The following is a 17,077-nucleotide window of genomic DNA, read 5'->3' on the forward strand; positions in this document are numbered from 1 at the left end:
GAGTGGGGTTTGTCAAGACAGGGTTTTTCTTTGTAGCTTTGGCTGTCCTAGACTTGCTTTGTAGACCAGGCTGGCCTCAAAGTCACAATGATGCGCCTGTTTCTGCCTCCCTGAGTGCTGGGATTAAAGGTGTGTAACACCACACCTGGCTTGAAGGATTTTTTTTTTTATGTAAAATTTTAGAGTATAGAAGAAGCAAACTTGTGGTCAGGCTGGCAACAGAACAAATATATTCAACAGATAACCCAAAACAAACCTGAACTACCAACATAGTGTGATACCAGAGATCACACACAGGCCAAGTATGAATGGCACGTGGACATGCATACCAGGTAAGGCCCATATCCACAGAAATCTCTGTGAGCGTACGGTCCAGGTAGCAGCATTACTTGCCTGTTCCAATTGTTGCTCCAGAGATGATGCTGCATCTGCCGCTTTCTGTAACTGCTCCCGTTCACCTTCAAATTCTTCCAGCTTCCTTTGGAGGTCCTCCTCGACCATTGTTTTTGCCTCTTGAATCTGTGCAAAGGCTGCCTCCTGATCCAACATGTCAGCCTGAAAAAGAAAATAGTGTTTCTTTTAAAGATTTATCTCGTGTGTATCAATGTTTTGACTGCATAAATGTATGGGTACCACACGCATGCTTAGTGCCTGCTGAGGCCAAAAGAGGGCTTTGGAACTCCTGGAACTGGAGTTAAGATGGTTGTGAGCAACATGTGGGTGCTAGAAAGTCAACCTGGGCCCTTTAAAAGAACAGTAACTTCTCTTAACTACTGAGCCATCTCTCCAACCCTAGAAACAGTAGTTCTTAGAAAGCAGAAAAATTTGATCATCAATAACAAACTTCAAGTCTCACCCTTTACAGAGAAATCCACTACTATGGAAGAAGTCCCTATTCACATCTCCATCCTGTCTATGAACTGAAAACTGAAAGTCTCAGAGTCAGTAACTGGTACATATTGACTTGCACAAGGTAGAGACAAGGCAAGGCTACTCAGGACTCTTATCCCAGCTGACCAAGACTGTCCCAAGAGGATCCTGTCCCAAGAGAGGACCCTCCTGGCTACTTAAAAAGCTGAGGTGGAAAGAGGAGTACTGTGGGTCTCATGGATCGTGCCTTCAGGCATGGGACTACTAAAATGGAGCATGTTCAAACCCTGGAAATCTCAAATTTGAGATTTAAAATCTCATCCTGAGAATGGAAGGTATGGGACAAAGCTTTTTCCTTGTCTTTCCACAGATCACTTAGACAAAAAGTGCTTGCCTAACATGCATACAGGAAGTACTGCATTAGACTACAGGTGGAGGCACACACCTGCAATCCCAGCACTTGTGGCAGAGGAACGGGGGACAGAGAAGGTGGAGGCAGAGGCAGAGGTAGATCTCTGTGATTTAAAGACCAGCCTGGTCTACATTCTACAGCAGCCAGGACTATACAGTGAGACCCTGTCTCAAAATAGAAGTATAGTAGTAGTTGCTGTTGTTCAAGGTCTTCCTTGTTATGCAGTGAGATCCAGGCCAGCATGGGCTGTGAGACCCCATTTCACTCACTCATTCACCCACCCACCCACCCACTTACTCACTCACTCACTCCTTTTTAGAAAGGAACCAAGAATGGAATGAGTCTTCTCCCTGACCATTTCTCATGAGAGGACAGCTCAGAAACCTATTTCTCCTTTTCAAGTATAGAACATTAAATAACCTCTCTAATAAGACTTCTATTTGGCACTACTTAGTAGAACAAAAACAACAAGAATCATGGACAAATATGGCATTCCTTTTTGTGTTGTTGTATTTTTGAGACAGGGTTTCTCTCTGTAGGCCTAGCTGTCCTGGAAGTCACTCTGTAGATCAAAGCTTGGCTTTGAAGATCTGCCTGCCTCAGCCTTCCAAGTATTGGGATTAAAGGCATGCACCTCCACCACCTGCCTAAATACGGCATTTCTTAACAATTTGACTATATGGATGAAACCAGATATTGGTCACACATTCACAAGTGCACACATACACATGAATGTGAGCACATCTGTGTAGACATACATGCCACGGTGCCAATATGGAGCTCAGAGAATAACTTGCAGGAGTCAGTTTTTTCTTCCACTATGTGGGTTGCAGGGATAGAACTTAAGTCAATAGCTTGACAGCAAGCAAGTTTAGCATCCTACCAGTCTTTGACTAGATGTTTTACATGTTTTTTGTTTTGTTGCTTTTTTGCTTTTTGTATCAATAATATGAAACAAGTAATACTATCCAAGTTATAGAAAGTAAACTAGGGCAAGGGGATAGGAATATAATGCAGTTAGTAGAATGACTGTCTGTCACTCACAAAGCTCTGGGTTTGATCCCCATATCACATTAAAATGGGTATTGTGGGACATATATAAAATCATAACACTCGGTAGATAAGAGGCAGGACAATAAGAGTTCAAGGTTATCTTAAGCTATAGAGAGTTTGAATATAGCCTGGGTTACCTAGGCCTGTCTTGAAAAGCAAAAAGAAAGTCTCAGATTGGTTAAGAAATCATCTATGGGGGCCTGGAGAGCACTGTCTGTTCTTCCAAAGGACCTGGGTTCAATTCCCAGCACCCACATGGCAGATCACAACTGTCTATAACTCCAGTTCCAGGGGATCTGACACCTTCACACGGATGCACATAAAATAAAATTAAATTATTAAAAAAAAAATCATTCATGGTAGCAGTTCTCAACCTGGGGGTCACATATCAGCTACACAGCATGTCAGACATTTATTTCACAATTCATAATGGTAAAACATAAAATTACAGTTATGAAGTAGCAAAAAATTAATTTTATGGTTGAGGGTCACCACAACATGAGGGACTGTATTTAAAGGATGAAGCATTAGGAAGGTTGAGAACTACTGATTTAGGGTGTTAAGAGTAGGAATTAGATCCAAGAAAAATACACATTTCCCATCATCATCTAGAGATGCTCTATAGTGATAGCAGGCAATAATGAAAATGCCTTTGGAAGAGCACTGTGCACTGGAGGACTGAAAGCAGGCTGAACGCTTGCAAACAAATAAAATCCCCTATTATCACTGGGCATGGAAATACAGTCTGACATACAAACATACTTATCGCCCTCTCTCCCCATATACCCTAGGATTAGCTGTCCCAAAAGTGCAACAATGCGTTGGTAGGAACTCAGATCCAAGGAAGAGTTTAGAGAAGAATGACAAGGTCCCAAGGAAACACAGGCCAGACAAGAGGCAGAATGCCAAAATGCTGAACAGCTAACACTGCATGTTGCTCAAAGGGCTTGTGTGTGTGTGTAGTATATGTTTTTGTGGTACATTCACATAAATGTGTGGGAACACATACAAATGCTTGTATATGTACAGGCCTCAGGAAAACATTGGGTGTCCATCTCTGTTTCTCTCCATCACACTACCTTGAAGCAATGTTGCTCACTGAATTAAAAGCTTGACTTTTTGTCTAGGCTAGTTAGCCAGCAAGTTCACAAGATCCTCGTCCCAAACCCCACAAATTCTGGGGTTACAGGCACACACAGCCATGTCTGGCTTTATGTATTCATGTCCTCATGCTTGCACAGCAAGCGCTCTTACCAACTAAGCCATCTCTGTAGTCCCAAAAGATTTTTTTGAAATATTACATACTATAGAAAAGCATACATTTTCACAAGATATATTTATGTTTACTTTGTTATTTTGATTATGTCTGTGTGTGTTTTACACTTGCCAGCAAGAACCAAAGTCAGATAAAAATTACCACTCCATTGTTACCACAATCCTCACCTCAATGCTCTGGAGCTGAACAGCTATACGCTCTTTTTCCTTGATGGATCTATGCTGAGTTTCTGTTAGTTGATGTGATAGGGACACATTCTCAAGCTTCAGGTGCTCCAAAAGGCCGGCTTGGGTCATCTGTCCAACCTTCAAAAGTAAGTAAGTAAGTAAGTAAATAAATAAATAAATAAAGCCCAGGAGGTAAAAAGGAGCTTAAAATTAGGCATCAAGTGTGGGGCAGATGATCCCTAGTCACTAAGAGGTTCTCTCTTTCTTAAGGATGGCTACTGACAGACCTTCTAAATGTCCCTAATGCAAGGAAAGCTCCTGCCCTTCGGGCTTCCGCTCCACCTTCACAACCCTCTGCCAACCTACCTTGAACTTGAGCCATGCGGGTTCTGTATGGGGCTGGGAGCCCACCAAGAAACCATGCCTTCACACCTGAGAATGTGCAGTTTAGACATGATCTACACTGGAGTTCCCACTTAAGGTACACCTATAAACTAATAACTAAATCCCAACAAATCCCCACCAGTGCCAAAGACAATCAGGGCCTAATTTAATTCACAGTGTTTTCAAGAAAGAGAGGCCAGCATTACAAGTTCCCAAGAGGTGAGCAGCAGCAGAGAGATGCAAAATATGAAAAACACTTAAGTGCAACAGGTCTGCAGCAAGATCTCCCCCACCTTACGTATAACGCTAGCAAAGCTTCTGAACTGACAAATTCAGGACAGGACAGAAGAGTGGGCCTCAGAGCTAGAGAAGCTGCACACAGCAGTGGAGGAAGTATAGCAGGTGCTACGTTTAAAGACAACAACAAGAAAAGGACTACCCTGCGTCTTCCACCCCACTGAGTGCTCCTAGGAAAAGAAAGCAGTAGTCAGGGACAGAGGCAGCATCTTGAAGAACCCTAGTTACAGAAAAAAAGCAGTCTCCTTGATCACTCTTATCTTCTAATTTCCCTGACTTACATATGAATCCAACTTCTCTGAGTATTCCACACCTAAAAAACATAGCAGTTTCTGTCTTTTTTTGTTTGTTCAAGGCAGGGTTTCTCTGTGTAGCCCTGCTGTCTTGGAACTTGCTTGGTAGACTAGGTTGGCCTCAGAACTCACAGAGATCCACCTACCTCTGCCACCTACCTCTGCCTCTGCATCCTAAGTGCTGGGATTACAGATGTGTGTTTCCATGTCTGACTAAGCTAAATTACTAAAAGGATGACTGAAAGTGCTCTTTGGCATTTTCAATCAATATAGCTAGTCAGGCCCTGACTATATTGTATTTTACCTTCAGGGTTAAATACATTCCAGAAACTATTTCTCTTGCATGTTTCAAAGGCATGCTGCCTAAGCAAAGCTGACTGATAGGCTTCATGCTAAAGCATACATATATCAGTGTCACTTATGTCTAAAGGATACACAGACCAACACATGCTCTCACACATGAAAATTCAAAGGCCAACTTGTTTAGCTTCTACTAACAAAATAGGAAAGAAGAAAATGTTTCTTTCAGAACCTGAAAGCAACAGTTCACATAGGGAGTGAAATATCAAAGGCTAAGGCCAAGTAGCCAGAGAAATATCAAACTCTGAGAAGGACTACCTGCCAAATTCTTTGTCATACAAGCACACCACATGAAAGAGATTCAGAGCACAGAAGACAGGGTGAGAGAGCCTCAAAGTCCATGACATGTGGGCCTGAGGGCTGGGATCAAAGAAAGATTTACCCTTTGGCTGAAGGGAAGGCATGAGAGGCTCTTGCAGAGGTGGAAATAATCAGCAGACACTAAACAAATACATATCCATGATATCTAAAACCATAAACACCTTTTCCACCTTTCTGTTAGCTTTGAACATGTGATCCTCTTGTCTTAGCCCCTAGAGTTTTGGATGCCATCACAACCAATTTAGAAACACCTTTGTAATGCAGGGGAAAGCATGTTCCGTAGCCCTGAAGGGAGTTTCCTGCACTATACCTGGATGTGGGCCATCTCTCCCTGCAGCCTGACCCTGGCCTCCTGGGCCAATGCAAGCTGCTGTTGGTACCACTGCCGGGCATTCTGCAGAGATGTAATTTCAGCCTGTGATGCTTGTAGTTTGCTGGTCAGTGTTGTACGCTCCAGCTGTACTTGCTGGAGCTGGCTCTGTAGAGCTGCCATCTGCTGCCGAAGGTCATGCACTGAAAGTAAGCAAGCACAGCCAACTCAGATGAACCAGCACCGACAGGAAAGCCACAGCTGAGTGGTCACTTGACCTAAAGTCGAAGTTTGTATAGAGAAGCAGTACAGTTGATGTTGGTTTTGCACAGTGGCATGGTCTATAAAGATACCACAAAAACAGCAGTGGTGGACAGACAACAATTGCTCTCAGAAAGGGGGTTCTGATGAGTCCCTAGTCACAACAGTTCTATTAACTGATGAAAGTTTCTGTTCATTTACCCGAGATTTTATTTAAATACATCTTAGTTAATCTCTACTGAATTTTTTGTGTCTTTAATTTTTTAATATTTATTATTTTTATTGATTTATTATTTATTAAAAACTATTCATCTACTGAATTTTTTAATGTATTATCTATTAACCATTCATCTACGTGTCTTTTATTTGTTTATTTGTGGTTTGTTTGTTAGTTTGAGACAGGGTTTCTCTGTGTAGTCATGGCTGTCCTGGAACTCACTCTGTAGCCCAGACTGGCCTCAAACTCACAGAGATCTGCCTGCCTCTACTTCCCAAGTGCTGGGATTCAAAGTGTGCACCACTGGTCTTGTCTTTTATCTTAATTATTATGAATGACTATAAAGCGCATAGCCAGCAGCAGTATGTAAGTCAGCTACTATGCCTTAGCAAAGTTTCTGTAACACACTGTATTCTCCACAAAATTATTCTGAGCCTCCTCATACACAGAGCATATGCATTTAGAGCCATTTTAAACAGTGAAATTACCAACCAAGAAAGCCCAAAATTAGACCTGTAGCACTGAATAGATACAAAAAGGACACATATTAACAGCCTGAGTTGAGGGAAAGACTGGTAGTAAACAAGAGATCTGAGTATTGCCTTCTTTTACAGGTCTGGAAGAATACACATCAACTAACTCAAATATTTAGCTAATATCGTGGCCATATCCATGAACAATCATAAAAGTGCCATGAGTAATTATGGAATTACAAATAAATTTAAGCTGGGAAGAAATTCCAGTTATGGAATCTGCAATGACCAAAACAGCGACCATGTGTCCCAGAAACTGCCATGTCACCATGGTTCTCATCTTTGAATACCCAAAGACATCAATTTGCCATAAAGAAACAGCACTAGCACCATGCTGGTCAACTCAGCATGAGCAGGGTACAAAGAAAGTAAGAAGGGCAGACAAGAAGTCAGTCACCAATAATACAAATAAATCACAATACAAACCAAATTAGACACTTTAAATTATATCCCGAGCTTAGGAAAACAACTTGTCTTCTGAAGACATTTGCTTCATTTCTTTATTTTTATGTGGGTACAAGGACTTGCTAATTGTCCAGGCTGGCCACAAACTTTTGATTCCTTTGTTGTAGCTTTCAGGGTAGCTGGGACTAAAATTATGTGCCACTAAACCTGGTTTAAATATTTTAAATGAAACAGACAGAGAGGAGAGAGAGAGGAAGAGGAAGAAGGAGAGAAATTGGGTGGTAGAGGGAGAGAGAAAGATATGACCATCATGCTGGACAGTTTTATGCCAACTTGACACAAGCTAAAGTCATCTGAGGGGAGAGAACTTCAACTAAGAAAATGCCTCCATAAGGATCAGGTTATAGGCAAGTTTGTAGGACATGCTCTTTATTAGTGATTAATGTGGGAAGGCCCAGCCCATTCACAATAGTGCCACCCCTGGGATAGTGGTCTTGGGTTGTATAAGAAACCAGACTGAACAAACCATGGAACAAGCCAGAGAACAGTACTTCTCCACCTCTGCATCAGCTCCTGTCTCCAGGTTCTTGCCTGTCTGAGCTCCTGTCTTAACTTCCTTCAGTTATGAACAGTGATGAGGAAGCATAAGCCTAATAAAGCCTTTTCTCCCCAAGTTGCTTTGGGCATGGCGTTTCATCACAGCAACAGTAACCCTGACTATGACAACCAGGTTACTATGGCACAAGACTGTTAGGTTAACATTTGGAAAATGGGAGGAAAAAAGGATCCAATGTTCAAGGTCATCCTCAGCTACATAGCACGTTCAAGGTCGGTCTAAATTACATGAGACCCTGGCTCAAAAAGAAATAAAAGAGTAAGAAAGATTGTTTGAGAGAGTTCACAATCCCTTCTATGCAATGCTTCAATTCCAAAGTAATGAGAGAAAGGAACAAAATCCATCCATTTAGAAATTTTCGGATTTTTCCCCCCTAAGGAACTAAGTACCATAAAATGCTCAAAGACTGAAAACTAGCAACTAAGGGACTGTTTCAATGCGGGTGGACTTTGTTCTAGTTTTAGAAATGAACTTCTGCGATAGCAGCTCATCACTACTCTCACGGTCATCATGGCCTCAAGAGCCCAAGCTGACACTCAAAGACTGCAGACATGACCCTCCACTGCACTGAACAAGAGCATATGTTCTTCTGTGTCATGAGGCCTTGGTCTTCAATCTCCCAACTCATGTTCAAATAGTATCCTTTTAGTGTGCATTGGTACCAGGGTTTATTTAGCTCAAGTGAAGACTGAAAGCAGGGTATCTCTATGAATCACCTCTAGGTCAGCCTCTAAGAGCTACAGACCAATACAACAAAGAAAGAATCACTAATCAATAGTATAGGCATTGCTCTCAAGTATTTTAGATAGAATTTGAAATTAGAAAGAAAAAATGTTGTAGTGAGAGTTTCGGTTTCTTTTAAAAACACAGATATTAAACTACATTTTAATTCCAGGTGTGGGAATGTGGGGCTGCTTAGGATTGCCCACAGCATCTGATTTGACTGGATATGATTTACTTCATGCTCTATCAGGGGTGTGATTTTGGCTGCAGTTTCTGCGATTGTATGATGTTTGGAATTCTGGGAACTTTTCAGAGGGTATTTAAATGCTAGGGTCCCAAGAAGCAGGGTTGTCTGTTTGTTGGCTTTTGTTGGTCTTGATTTGTTAAGTAGTTGTATGCAAATAAAAAAAAAAAAATTAGATATCCTGACGGTGAAGAGCAAACTTGCCCCAAGGAACTCAATGTTTCCCATCAGCAGGAAGTAGTCTAAGAATAACGTATCCCCTTTCCCCTCTATCCTATCTAGTGTTAGGGGGTTGAAAGGTTGGAAGAAAAGGGGTGGAGAAGGGTGGTTAAAAGAAGAAACCACAAAGTAGCAAAAGACAACCTACAAAATGTAGAATAAATATACAGCTCAACCAAAACACTGGATTTAGGAGGAAGAGTAGAAAGGATTACTTCTAGTGGTCAAAAGTCTAATGTCAATTTCTGAGATTATATTACCTACTTTATGCAAATATAGACTCTCAAGAGTATAGAGTCTCAGGAGTTCAGCCAAAACTGTATTTACTTTAGCAATGTACAGACTCTTTGTATTAATGTTAAGCTAACATGAACCCGAAGCTCCATCCACATGCTATCAATTATTAGATCCAGAAATTGCATTTGGGCTGCAGACCTTACCTGTGTTGTCCTTGCTCAGGATGTTTTTCTGCATTTCCTCTACTTTGGCCATCAGTCTCTGATACTGCTCCTCTGCCACTTGGAGGTCATTGTTTGAGGATGCCAGGCTGGCATTTTTAGCTTCTAGCATGTTCTGCAGGTCAATCATGGCACGCTCTAGATCCCAGCAAGACTGCTTCAAAGTGTCCACTTCAGAACTAAGGGAGTCCTGCTTCTGCTGGCTGCTGTGGCTGTGTTCCACCTGTGCCTGCAGCCTTGTGCTCAGGGCAGCTAGCTGGGCCTGTAGCTCAGCCTTCTCTTGAAGTGCCTGAAAATATCCCCAAACAACGATAATGGCTTTCAGAAAAATAAGTCCCTCCCAACCACTGTTTTGACATGACTGCTGAAACCTATTAGAGTCACAATCAGTGGGACAGAGAAAAATGAGTTTTACCTAAAACATTCTACCCAAAACATGAGTCACTTAAACATGACAGTCAGCTCTTCCCATTATCAAACAAGTTGACAGATACCTGACAGATAAAAGCAGTCAGATTGATATCATTGAGGAAAACAGGCCCAAAACATTTGCTGGAGAATGTAGTTGTTGTAGAAAGCCATAACACAGATGCAAGAATGTCACTACAGAAACAGGACAGATCACAGAGCAAATAGGCCTCAGGAACTACAGAGAACAGCCACGAGGCAAGCGAGGGCTACAAGTGTTGTTTAGTGGCAGGGTGCTTGGTTAGCATGCGATAGGGCCCAAATTCAATCCCTAATACCACAAAAGGGAGTTTGATAAATAAAAAATTAAAAAAACAAATGAAAAACAAAGACAAGCCCCAGCCACCAGCACATTCTACTCATGCCAAATCTACCTAAGTGTATCTATGGAAACTTAAAGCTCGATATGCTAAAGAAAATTTGAAGACATGTTCCACAAACAGAACAAAAAAACACCAAAGTGACCTAAATAAATTAACAAGATTTTATTTATTTGCAGTACTGGGGACTGACCCTAGGGACTTATGCATGCTACGCAAAAGCTCTAACCCTGAGCTGTACACCAGATCAAGAGGGGTTTAGAGCCAATATAACTGGCATCTACAGGAGACTGCCAGAGAACCATATAGATCCTGAGGTTACCAGAACCCACTTCATAAGAGCATTAGAAAAAAAAAAAACAAGTGAAGAAGCAATGTAAAGATGCTTAGACCACCCTCAGGACTGAGCATACACAGAAAGCATAAATGGATGTGGAGACAGTTACATTCTTAATTAGTACAGAAAACTGTGTACAACCAAAAATTAAAATCTCTGAAATCACCTTTGAAGATTGTGTTACATATAACTAAACTAACTGGTTTGTGTCTAAATAATTTTTAAGCATGACACATGTACTTAGCAAGCAATTTCATCTCATCACACACATGGCTTTAACCATTGTTCTCCTCCTGTAATATGTGTTCACAGCCTCAAGTCAGGCCTCTTATTGTCTCTCTCTATGTATGTGCTCCCTTACAAAGCATATAGCTGACAACTCCTGAACAGACTCACTTTAAACTATTAATAGATAAAGATCTAATTCTCTGTTATTGAAAATAAATAAAGTCAGGCATGGTGGTATAGGCCTTTAGTCCAAGCCATTGAGAGGTACAGGCAGGAGGAGCAAGAATTCATCTTTTGTTCCACAGTAAGTTCAAAGCCAGCTTGGGCTACATGAGAAGCTATCTGAAAATAAATAAATAAACCAATAACTGAAGTAAGTTTCATATAAAACAGTAAAAACTGAAAATTAAGGAATGAAGAGTTATTTTTTAAAAACTATCTTATTTATGCTTCTCTGTGTGTACACATAGGAGAAAGGAGGATGTGCTGTGTCTCCTGGAGCTGAAATTATTGGTCGCTGTGAGCCACCTGTTGTGAATGCTGTGAACCAACCTTGGGTCCTTTGGAAGAGCAGTAGTGCTCTTAACCACTGCTCCGTTTCTCCAGCTCCACCCGTCCCCCAAATGAAAACAAGATATAGTAAAATTAACATCAGACAAAACAAACCACGGTCTAGCATGATAACTCAGCAGGTAAAGTCACTTGCTTCCAAGCATGATGAACTTGGTTTGACTCCCTAAACCCATTTGGTAGAAAGAACCAAGTCCTGCAAGTTGTCTAGCATCTAAATACATGCCACATATATATCTACCCCTGGCATATACACAAACTCAAATATATATATATATATGTACATATACATACATATATATTTATATCCTAATCTTTAAGAACTGAGAAAAATTATTTATTTAAAAGTAAATGCAGAACCCACTGCAAAAAGTAATAATGGGGATAAAATGAAATTTTTACTCTAATAGAGAAACATAAAGCCACTGGGAGAAATTGACTGTCACATACTCTCAGGTATATTTAGGATATGCTTTTGGCTAATTCTGATGGAGACAGAGGAAAAGAAAGAGTTATAATTAAAACAGCACAACTTTGTAAGAGACCAACACATGCAGCAGACAAAATGAGTAACACAAACAACTTGGCCGACGAGTTACACTCACAGCTATTCTATAAAATTACATGCAGCGGGAGCCACACATTCTTTTCAAAGACCTGGCTCAATGGGCAACAATCAAACACCTCTCACCTGACTGGCTTCTAACGACAAAGCCTCCAGCTGACCTTCAAGTCTCCTTTTATCTTTAAGAACCTGCAACATTTCATCCTGTGGTTCAGCAAAAGAGCTCTCCATGGACACACTAGAGGTCAGAAGTACAAAGTCAGGAGATGAGAACACGACAGCTGTCAATCTTCCTTTATCCTTCACATATTGTCCATTTTTACACAACCCTCTGCTCCCTCTTGATTTATTTGTTTGTTTGTTTTTTGTTTTTTCCGAGACAGGGTTTCTCTGTCCTGGCCTCAGTTTGTGACAGGCTGGCCTTGAAATCACAGAGATCTGCCGGCCTCTGCCTCCCAGAGTGCTGGGATTACAGGTATGCTCAACCACACCTGGCTTGTTTTTGCTTTTTTAAAAAAGAATTATTTTTATACAGGAAAAATATAGGTCCTCCATAACCTGAAATTCCCTATGTAGTCCACACTGACCCTAAACTTATGATCCTCCTGCCTTAGCCTCCTAAGTGCTTGGATCATGGGTATGCACCACCAACATGCAGCTTCCTCCCAGATCTTAGCATATACAGCTTAAGAAGTGAACTGAAACTGAGGTTCATGCCTCTTATAGAAGAACATGCTCTAGAAAAAGAAACATATAAGCACCCAGGAAGTCTTAAGAGATAGGTCTACAAGACGATAGATGCTTTTCATAGCACACACCTGGTTTAGAGCTCACTTATAAAGTGACGAGCTGTGTGTAGGAGAAAAGCTAATGTAAACATTGGGGTGCATTAGCAAGACACATGGCACAGCAGCAGCTGAGAGCCCAGAGTCAAGGACGCTGCCCTACCTGCTGCAGATGCTGTCTCTGCGGCTCCTCACGTCCCCATTGACTTCCTGGTGCTGATCTTGGTGCTGGGCTGCTGCAGCCTGTAGTACATCTTTAATAGAAGGAAATTGGCCCAGGGCCTCAGCAGAAATCTCCTGGCCATCTACCATGTAAGCTGCTCCTGGCATGCCCACATTCCCCAGGCCACTACAGGCCCCTCGGGCAGAGAAGCTGCTGTGTGAGGAGCTGTCACTTTCATTTCCATCGGCCTCTGACACACTGTCCCCAGTCAGTGATGCATTTTCCACACGGTTATCAGTCTCAGATGAAGGGCTAACCTCAGACACAACTGAAGTGCTGCTTCTACTCTGTTTCAGAGAACTTGTAACAGCATCAGCAGTGGAACCAAGGCCACCAGAGTGACTTGAATCTTCTGTTCTATAGTCAGCCAGAGACCGAATCTTGCTTGACTTGGAAGTCTTCTTCTCCTTAGAGTGTGCCAGCAGCCCTAAGCTGCCTACCTTGGGCCCCCGAGGGACACTGGTGCGCAGGAATGAATATTCTTTTGTCACAGCTACAGTACTGGCCCTTGGCAAGTTTTCCGGATTTAACATGAGCTCAGGATCAAGTGTACTAAAAAGTTTCATTTTTGTTGCAGGTTGACTGGACTGAGAAGCAAACAAAAGTATAAAAATATGACTAAGATTAGCAAGCAGTATTCTAAAACTCTCATCCAGAAAGCATGCAGCAATGAACATTCTCTCTTCCAGCAACAGTCTGCCAGGCCTTTCGTATGCTGGGTGTAGCAGATCTTCAGTCTCTCACCACCCAGGTTGCATCGAGTAACCAGACTTGACCATCTGAAGTATAGCTTTTGATGGCCAAAACTTTTAGACATTTTAAACTAACACAAGTTCTTTTCATCCAGCTTTTTTGGCAATATTTTCCTGGCAACTGTCCTGGTTAGTTTCTCAGATATAGAAAAAAAAAATTTTTTTTAAAGTTCTGTTGAATTAGGTCTACTTTTTGTAATTATTCAAGAGAGCGTGAGCCTCTTTATTCCTATTTGCTTGCTTACACATAACTTAACAAAGATATATGGTACCCTTTCTTGTGGGATGAAAAGGATGTTGATACACGGGTCTCATGGTCTAGGCTGACAGAGACCTTGTGATCCCCCTGCCTCCATCTTGGTACTAGGAACACCCAGCCATGTGGAACGCTTACTTCACTTTAAACACTGTTTATTATTTTAATTTCCAGCTATTCTATTCTATCATTTTTGTTGTTGCAGATTATCTTTTCCAAGTGATTCTATAACTGATCATAGCAGGTTAATTACTGATTTTTCCTATTAATGAACTGGAATATCAAAACAGAAAATTTCCTAAAAGCAATTCAGACCTAAGAATGGTTTTTAGTTGATATCTCATAATCTTCTAAGGCATCATAAACCTGCAAATGACACCAATTTTCCTGTTTGTCAGTGTTTCTATTTCTTACATTATTATACTAACTAGAAATTCCAAAATGGCCTGAGTAATATCTGGGATAAAGAAAAAACTCAAGCGATGTATGTCAACATAACGTTCTTCAAAGATTATTTTTTAGGGGCTGGAGAGATGGCTCAGCTGTTAAGAACACTGGCTGCTCTTCCAGAAGGTGTGGGTTTAGTTCCTAGCATCCATATGGCAGCTCCTAACTGCCTATAACTCCTAACTCCTGTTCAAGGGGATCTGACACTCTCATACATGCAGGCAAACCACCAATAAAATACAAATAAATAAAAAAAAAATTAAAAAAGGAAGATAGAGTGAAAAATTATTTTTATTTTATGTGTAAGTATTTTGCCTGTATGCATACTTGTGCACCATGTGCATGCCTGGTGCCCTAGGAGGCAAGCAGAGGCTGTCAGATGCCTTGGACCTGGAGTTACAGAGAACTGTGAGCCATCTTGTGAGGACTGAGAATCAAACCTAGGTCCTCTAGAAGAGCAACAAGTGCTCTTAACCACTGAGCCATGTCTCCAGCTGCAGCATAATTTTCTCTTATAGGAAAATTTCAATCCTGTCAATCGACCAAATTAATGTAATCTCAGGGATGACACAGGGATGACAAACATCCCAAATGCAGCAGTTAAACATTACGAGCAATAACTTCTAGAAAAGAACACAAAGGGAAAGGGTGAGAGATGAAGAAACTGGACAACCCAGATGTGGACTGGACAATCTAGAAGTAAGCAAGGACATTATCTTATAGAACTCAAAACTTATAGAGAAGACAGGATACAGCCCAGGCTCCAATCCAAGAGACTCACCCTCTCTCGATGGCGCTTCACTCGATACTGTATCAGCTGCTCTTCCAGGCACTTCTGGGCCTGCAGTCGGACCTGCTCCTCCTTTTCCAAGGGCAACGAAGATGCAGTGGAACCTGTAAGGGAAATGGCCATTGAAAGGTTGACGGGGAGCAGGGCACAGAAAACAAGTTGGTAATCACAGATTGGTTGTTTTAGATTTAATCACTAGTATGTTTTAGATTGCAAACAACACATAGACACCTATATTCCATGACAATTTCCAGATTGAAGTGAGAGAAAACAGAGCCATAGCCACTGAATAGAGTTAAGAACTATGCTTACAAGTGACATAATGCCATGATGGGCCTCTCTTCATAACACAAGACATATTTTCTTATGAAGTTACAGTCATAGATTATCTCAGTAATTTACACCATGTAAAAACCAAGAGAATGGGGCTGGAGAGATGGCTCAGTGGTTAAGAGCACTGTCTGCTCCTTCAAAGGACCCAGGTTCAATTCCCAGCACCCATGCAGCAGCTCAAAACCAATTCCAAATGATCTCATACCTTCACACTAATGCACATAAAATTAAATAAATCCTTTTCAAAAGTCAAATCTTATTTACTCAGACATCGTCTATTTAATAAGAAAAACAAAGGATTGGCCTTGCTGCATCACTGAGTATAGAGGGAAGATGTAGAAGGCTCTGCCATTGAGGGCCAAGAGTAGGCTATATCAGTTTCCTGACAAATGAGCTCAAATCCAGAACTCATGCTCACAGATAGTAAATGCAAATGGAAACTTTTAATCAAAGATTGATTTGAAATATTAAAAACCCATTTTTTTTTTGTGGGGGTAACTTAAAGTTATTGCAGTTGCAAATCTAAGTTTGTAGCTTAATCCTATTACCAGCAGATGTGTCTATGAAATATCAGCAGAGGGCTAAGAGGTCAAAAAAGAGGATAAATGCAACAATTTAACAGTCTTTTATATACACTACCTCTTCGGGCATAAAATCTGAAGAATGAATACATACATACATACATACATACATACATACATACATGAGACTTTCAAAAAACACCTCTAAAATACGGGCTGCTACCAAATTCATTAGGAACTCACCACTGTGGTTAACAGTCTACATTTCACAGCTATTGTAGTTCTAATGGTTTGGTCATTTGCATAACAAATTCAAGAATTCTGGCCATTGAACAGACGTCAGAAATCAGCAAATAGATCTGGGTTTAAACAACACTAAAGCCCCACACGAGCTGAGACAGGGCAGGATGACAATAAGGGCAGATCTGGACTAGAAAGTTGTGAATTCTCAAGAAAGGGGAGGTAAGATCAATCTCTAAGTACACTTCAAAAATTTAGAGTTGTATTTACTTATTTATTTACTGGAGAAGCAGTAACATACAAGTTCTAGGGCATGCTTGTGAGGTCAGGGGACAAGCTGTATAAGTCATTTCTTTTTCCCTCATGTGTGCCCCGGAAATTGAACTCAGGTCAAGATTGCCTTTACTAGGTAAGCCATCTCATCATACCCTAACTTTATTAAATTAATTATTTTTATTCTCTATGTGCATGTGCAAGTACATGTCATGGCATGAGTGAGAAGGTGAGAGGACAACTCCATAGAGTTGGTCCGTTGGTTCTCTCCTTCCACTTTCACATGGATTCTGGGGAATCAAACTCGGGCCATCAGGCTTTGCATCTTTTCCTACTGAGCTACTGAGCTATTCCCCTGCCTACAAGATATCTCTTAACTTAAATGCTGGCAAAACTTTCAGAAATTAAACACACACACACACACACACACACACACGAACACTGACAAAATAATACCAGTGAAGAAAAAGGCAAATAATTCCAACACAACAATGACAATTTTAAAAAGGATGTACAAATGTCCAACAGATAAAAAGATGCTCAAGTCCTC

At 41.1% G+C, this 17,077-nt stretch overlaps 1 protein-coding gene across 6 annotated transcripts in view; it reads right to left on the reverse strand.

The window, feature by feature from the left end:
- The window catches only part of Golga3 (golgin A3), a 48,230-nt gene that overhangs the window by 21,888 nt on the left and 9,265 nt on the right, over positions 1–17,077 (reverse strand). For all 6 annotated transcript variants that reach the window (XM_021644906.2, XM_060382654.1, XM_021644908.2 and 3 more), the window contains 7 exons: positions 15,152–15,264; positions 12,856–13,502; positions 12,034–12,145; positions 9,402–9,708; positions 5,744–5,946; positions 3,779–3,916; positions 394–555 (listed from right to left, as the gene is read on the reverse strand). In XM_021644906.2, coding sequence (XP_021500581.1) covers positions 394–555; positions 3,779–3,916; positions 5,744–5,946; positions 9,402–9,708; positions 12,034–12,145; positions 12,856–13,502; positions 15,152–15,264 — 1,682 coding nt within the window. The remainder of the gene's footprint in view (positions 1–393; positions 556–3,778; positions 3,917–5,743; positions 5,947–9,401; positions 9,709–12,033; positions 12,146–12,855; positions 13,503–15,151; positions 15,265–17,077) is intronic.

Source organism: Meriones unguiculatus, chromosome 4 (assembly GCF_030254825.1).
Source record: "Meriones unguiculatus strain TT.TT164.6M chromosome 4, Bangor_MerUng_6.1, whole genome shotgun sequence".
NCBI lineage: Eukaryota > Metazoa > Chordata > Mammalia > Rodentia > Muridae > Meriones > Meriones unguiculatus.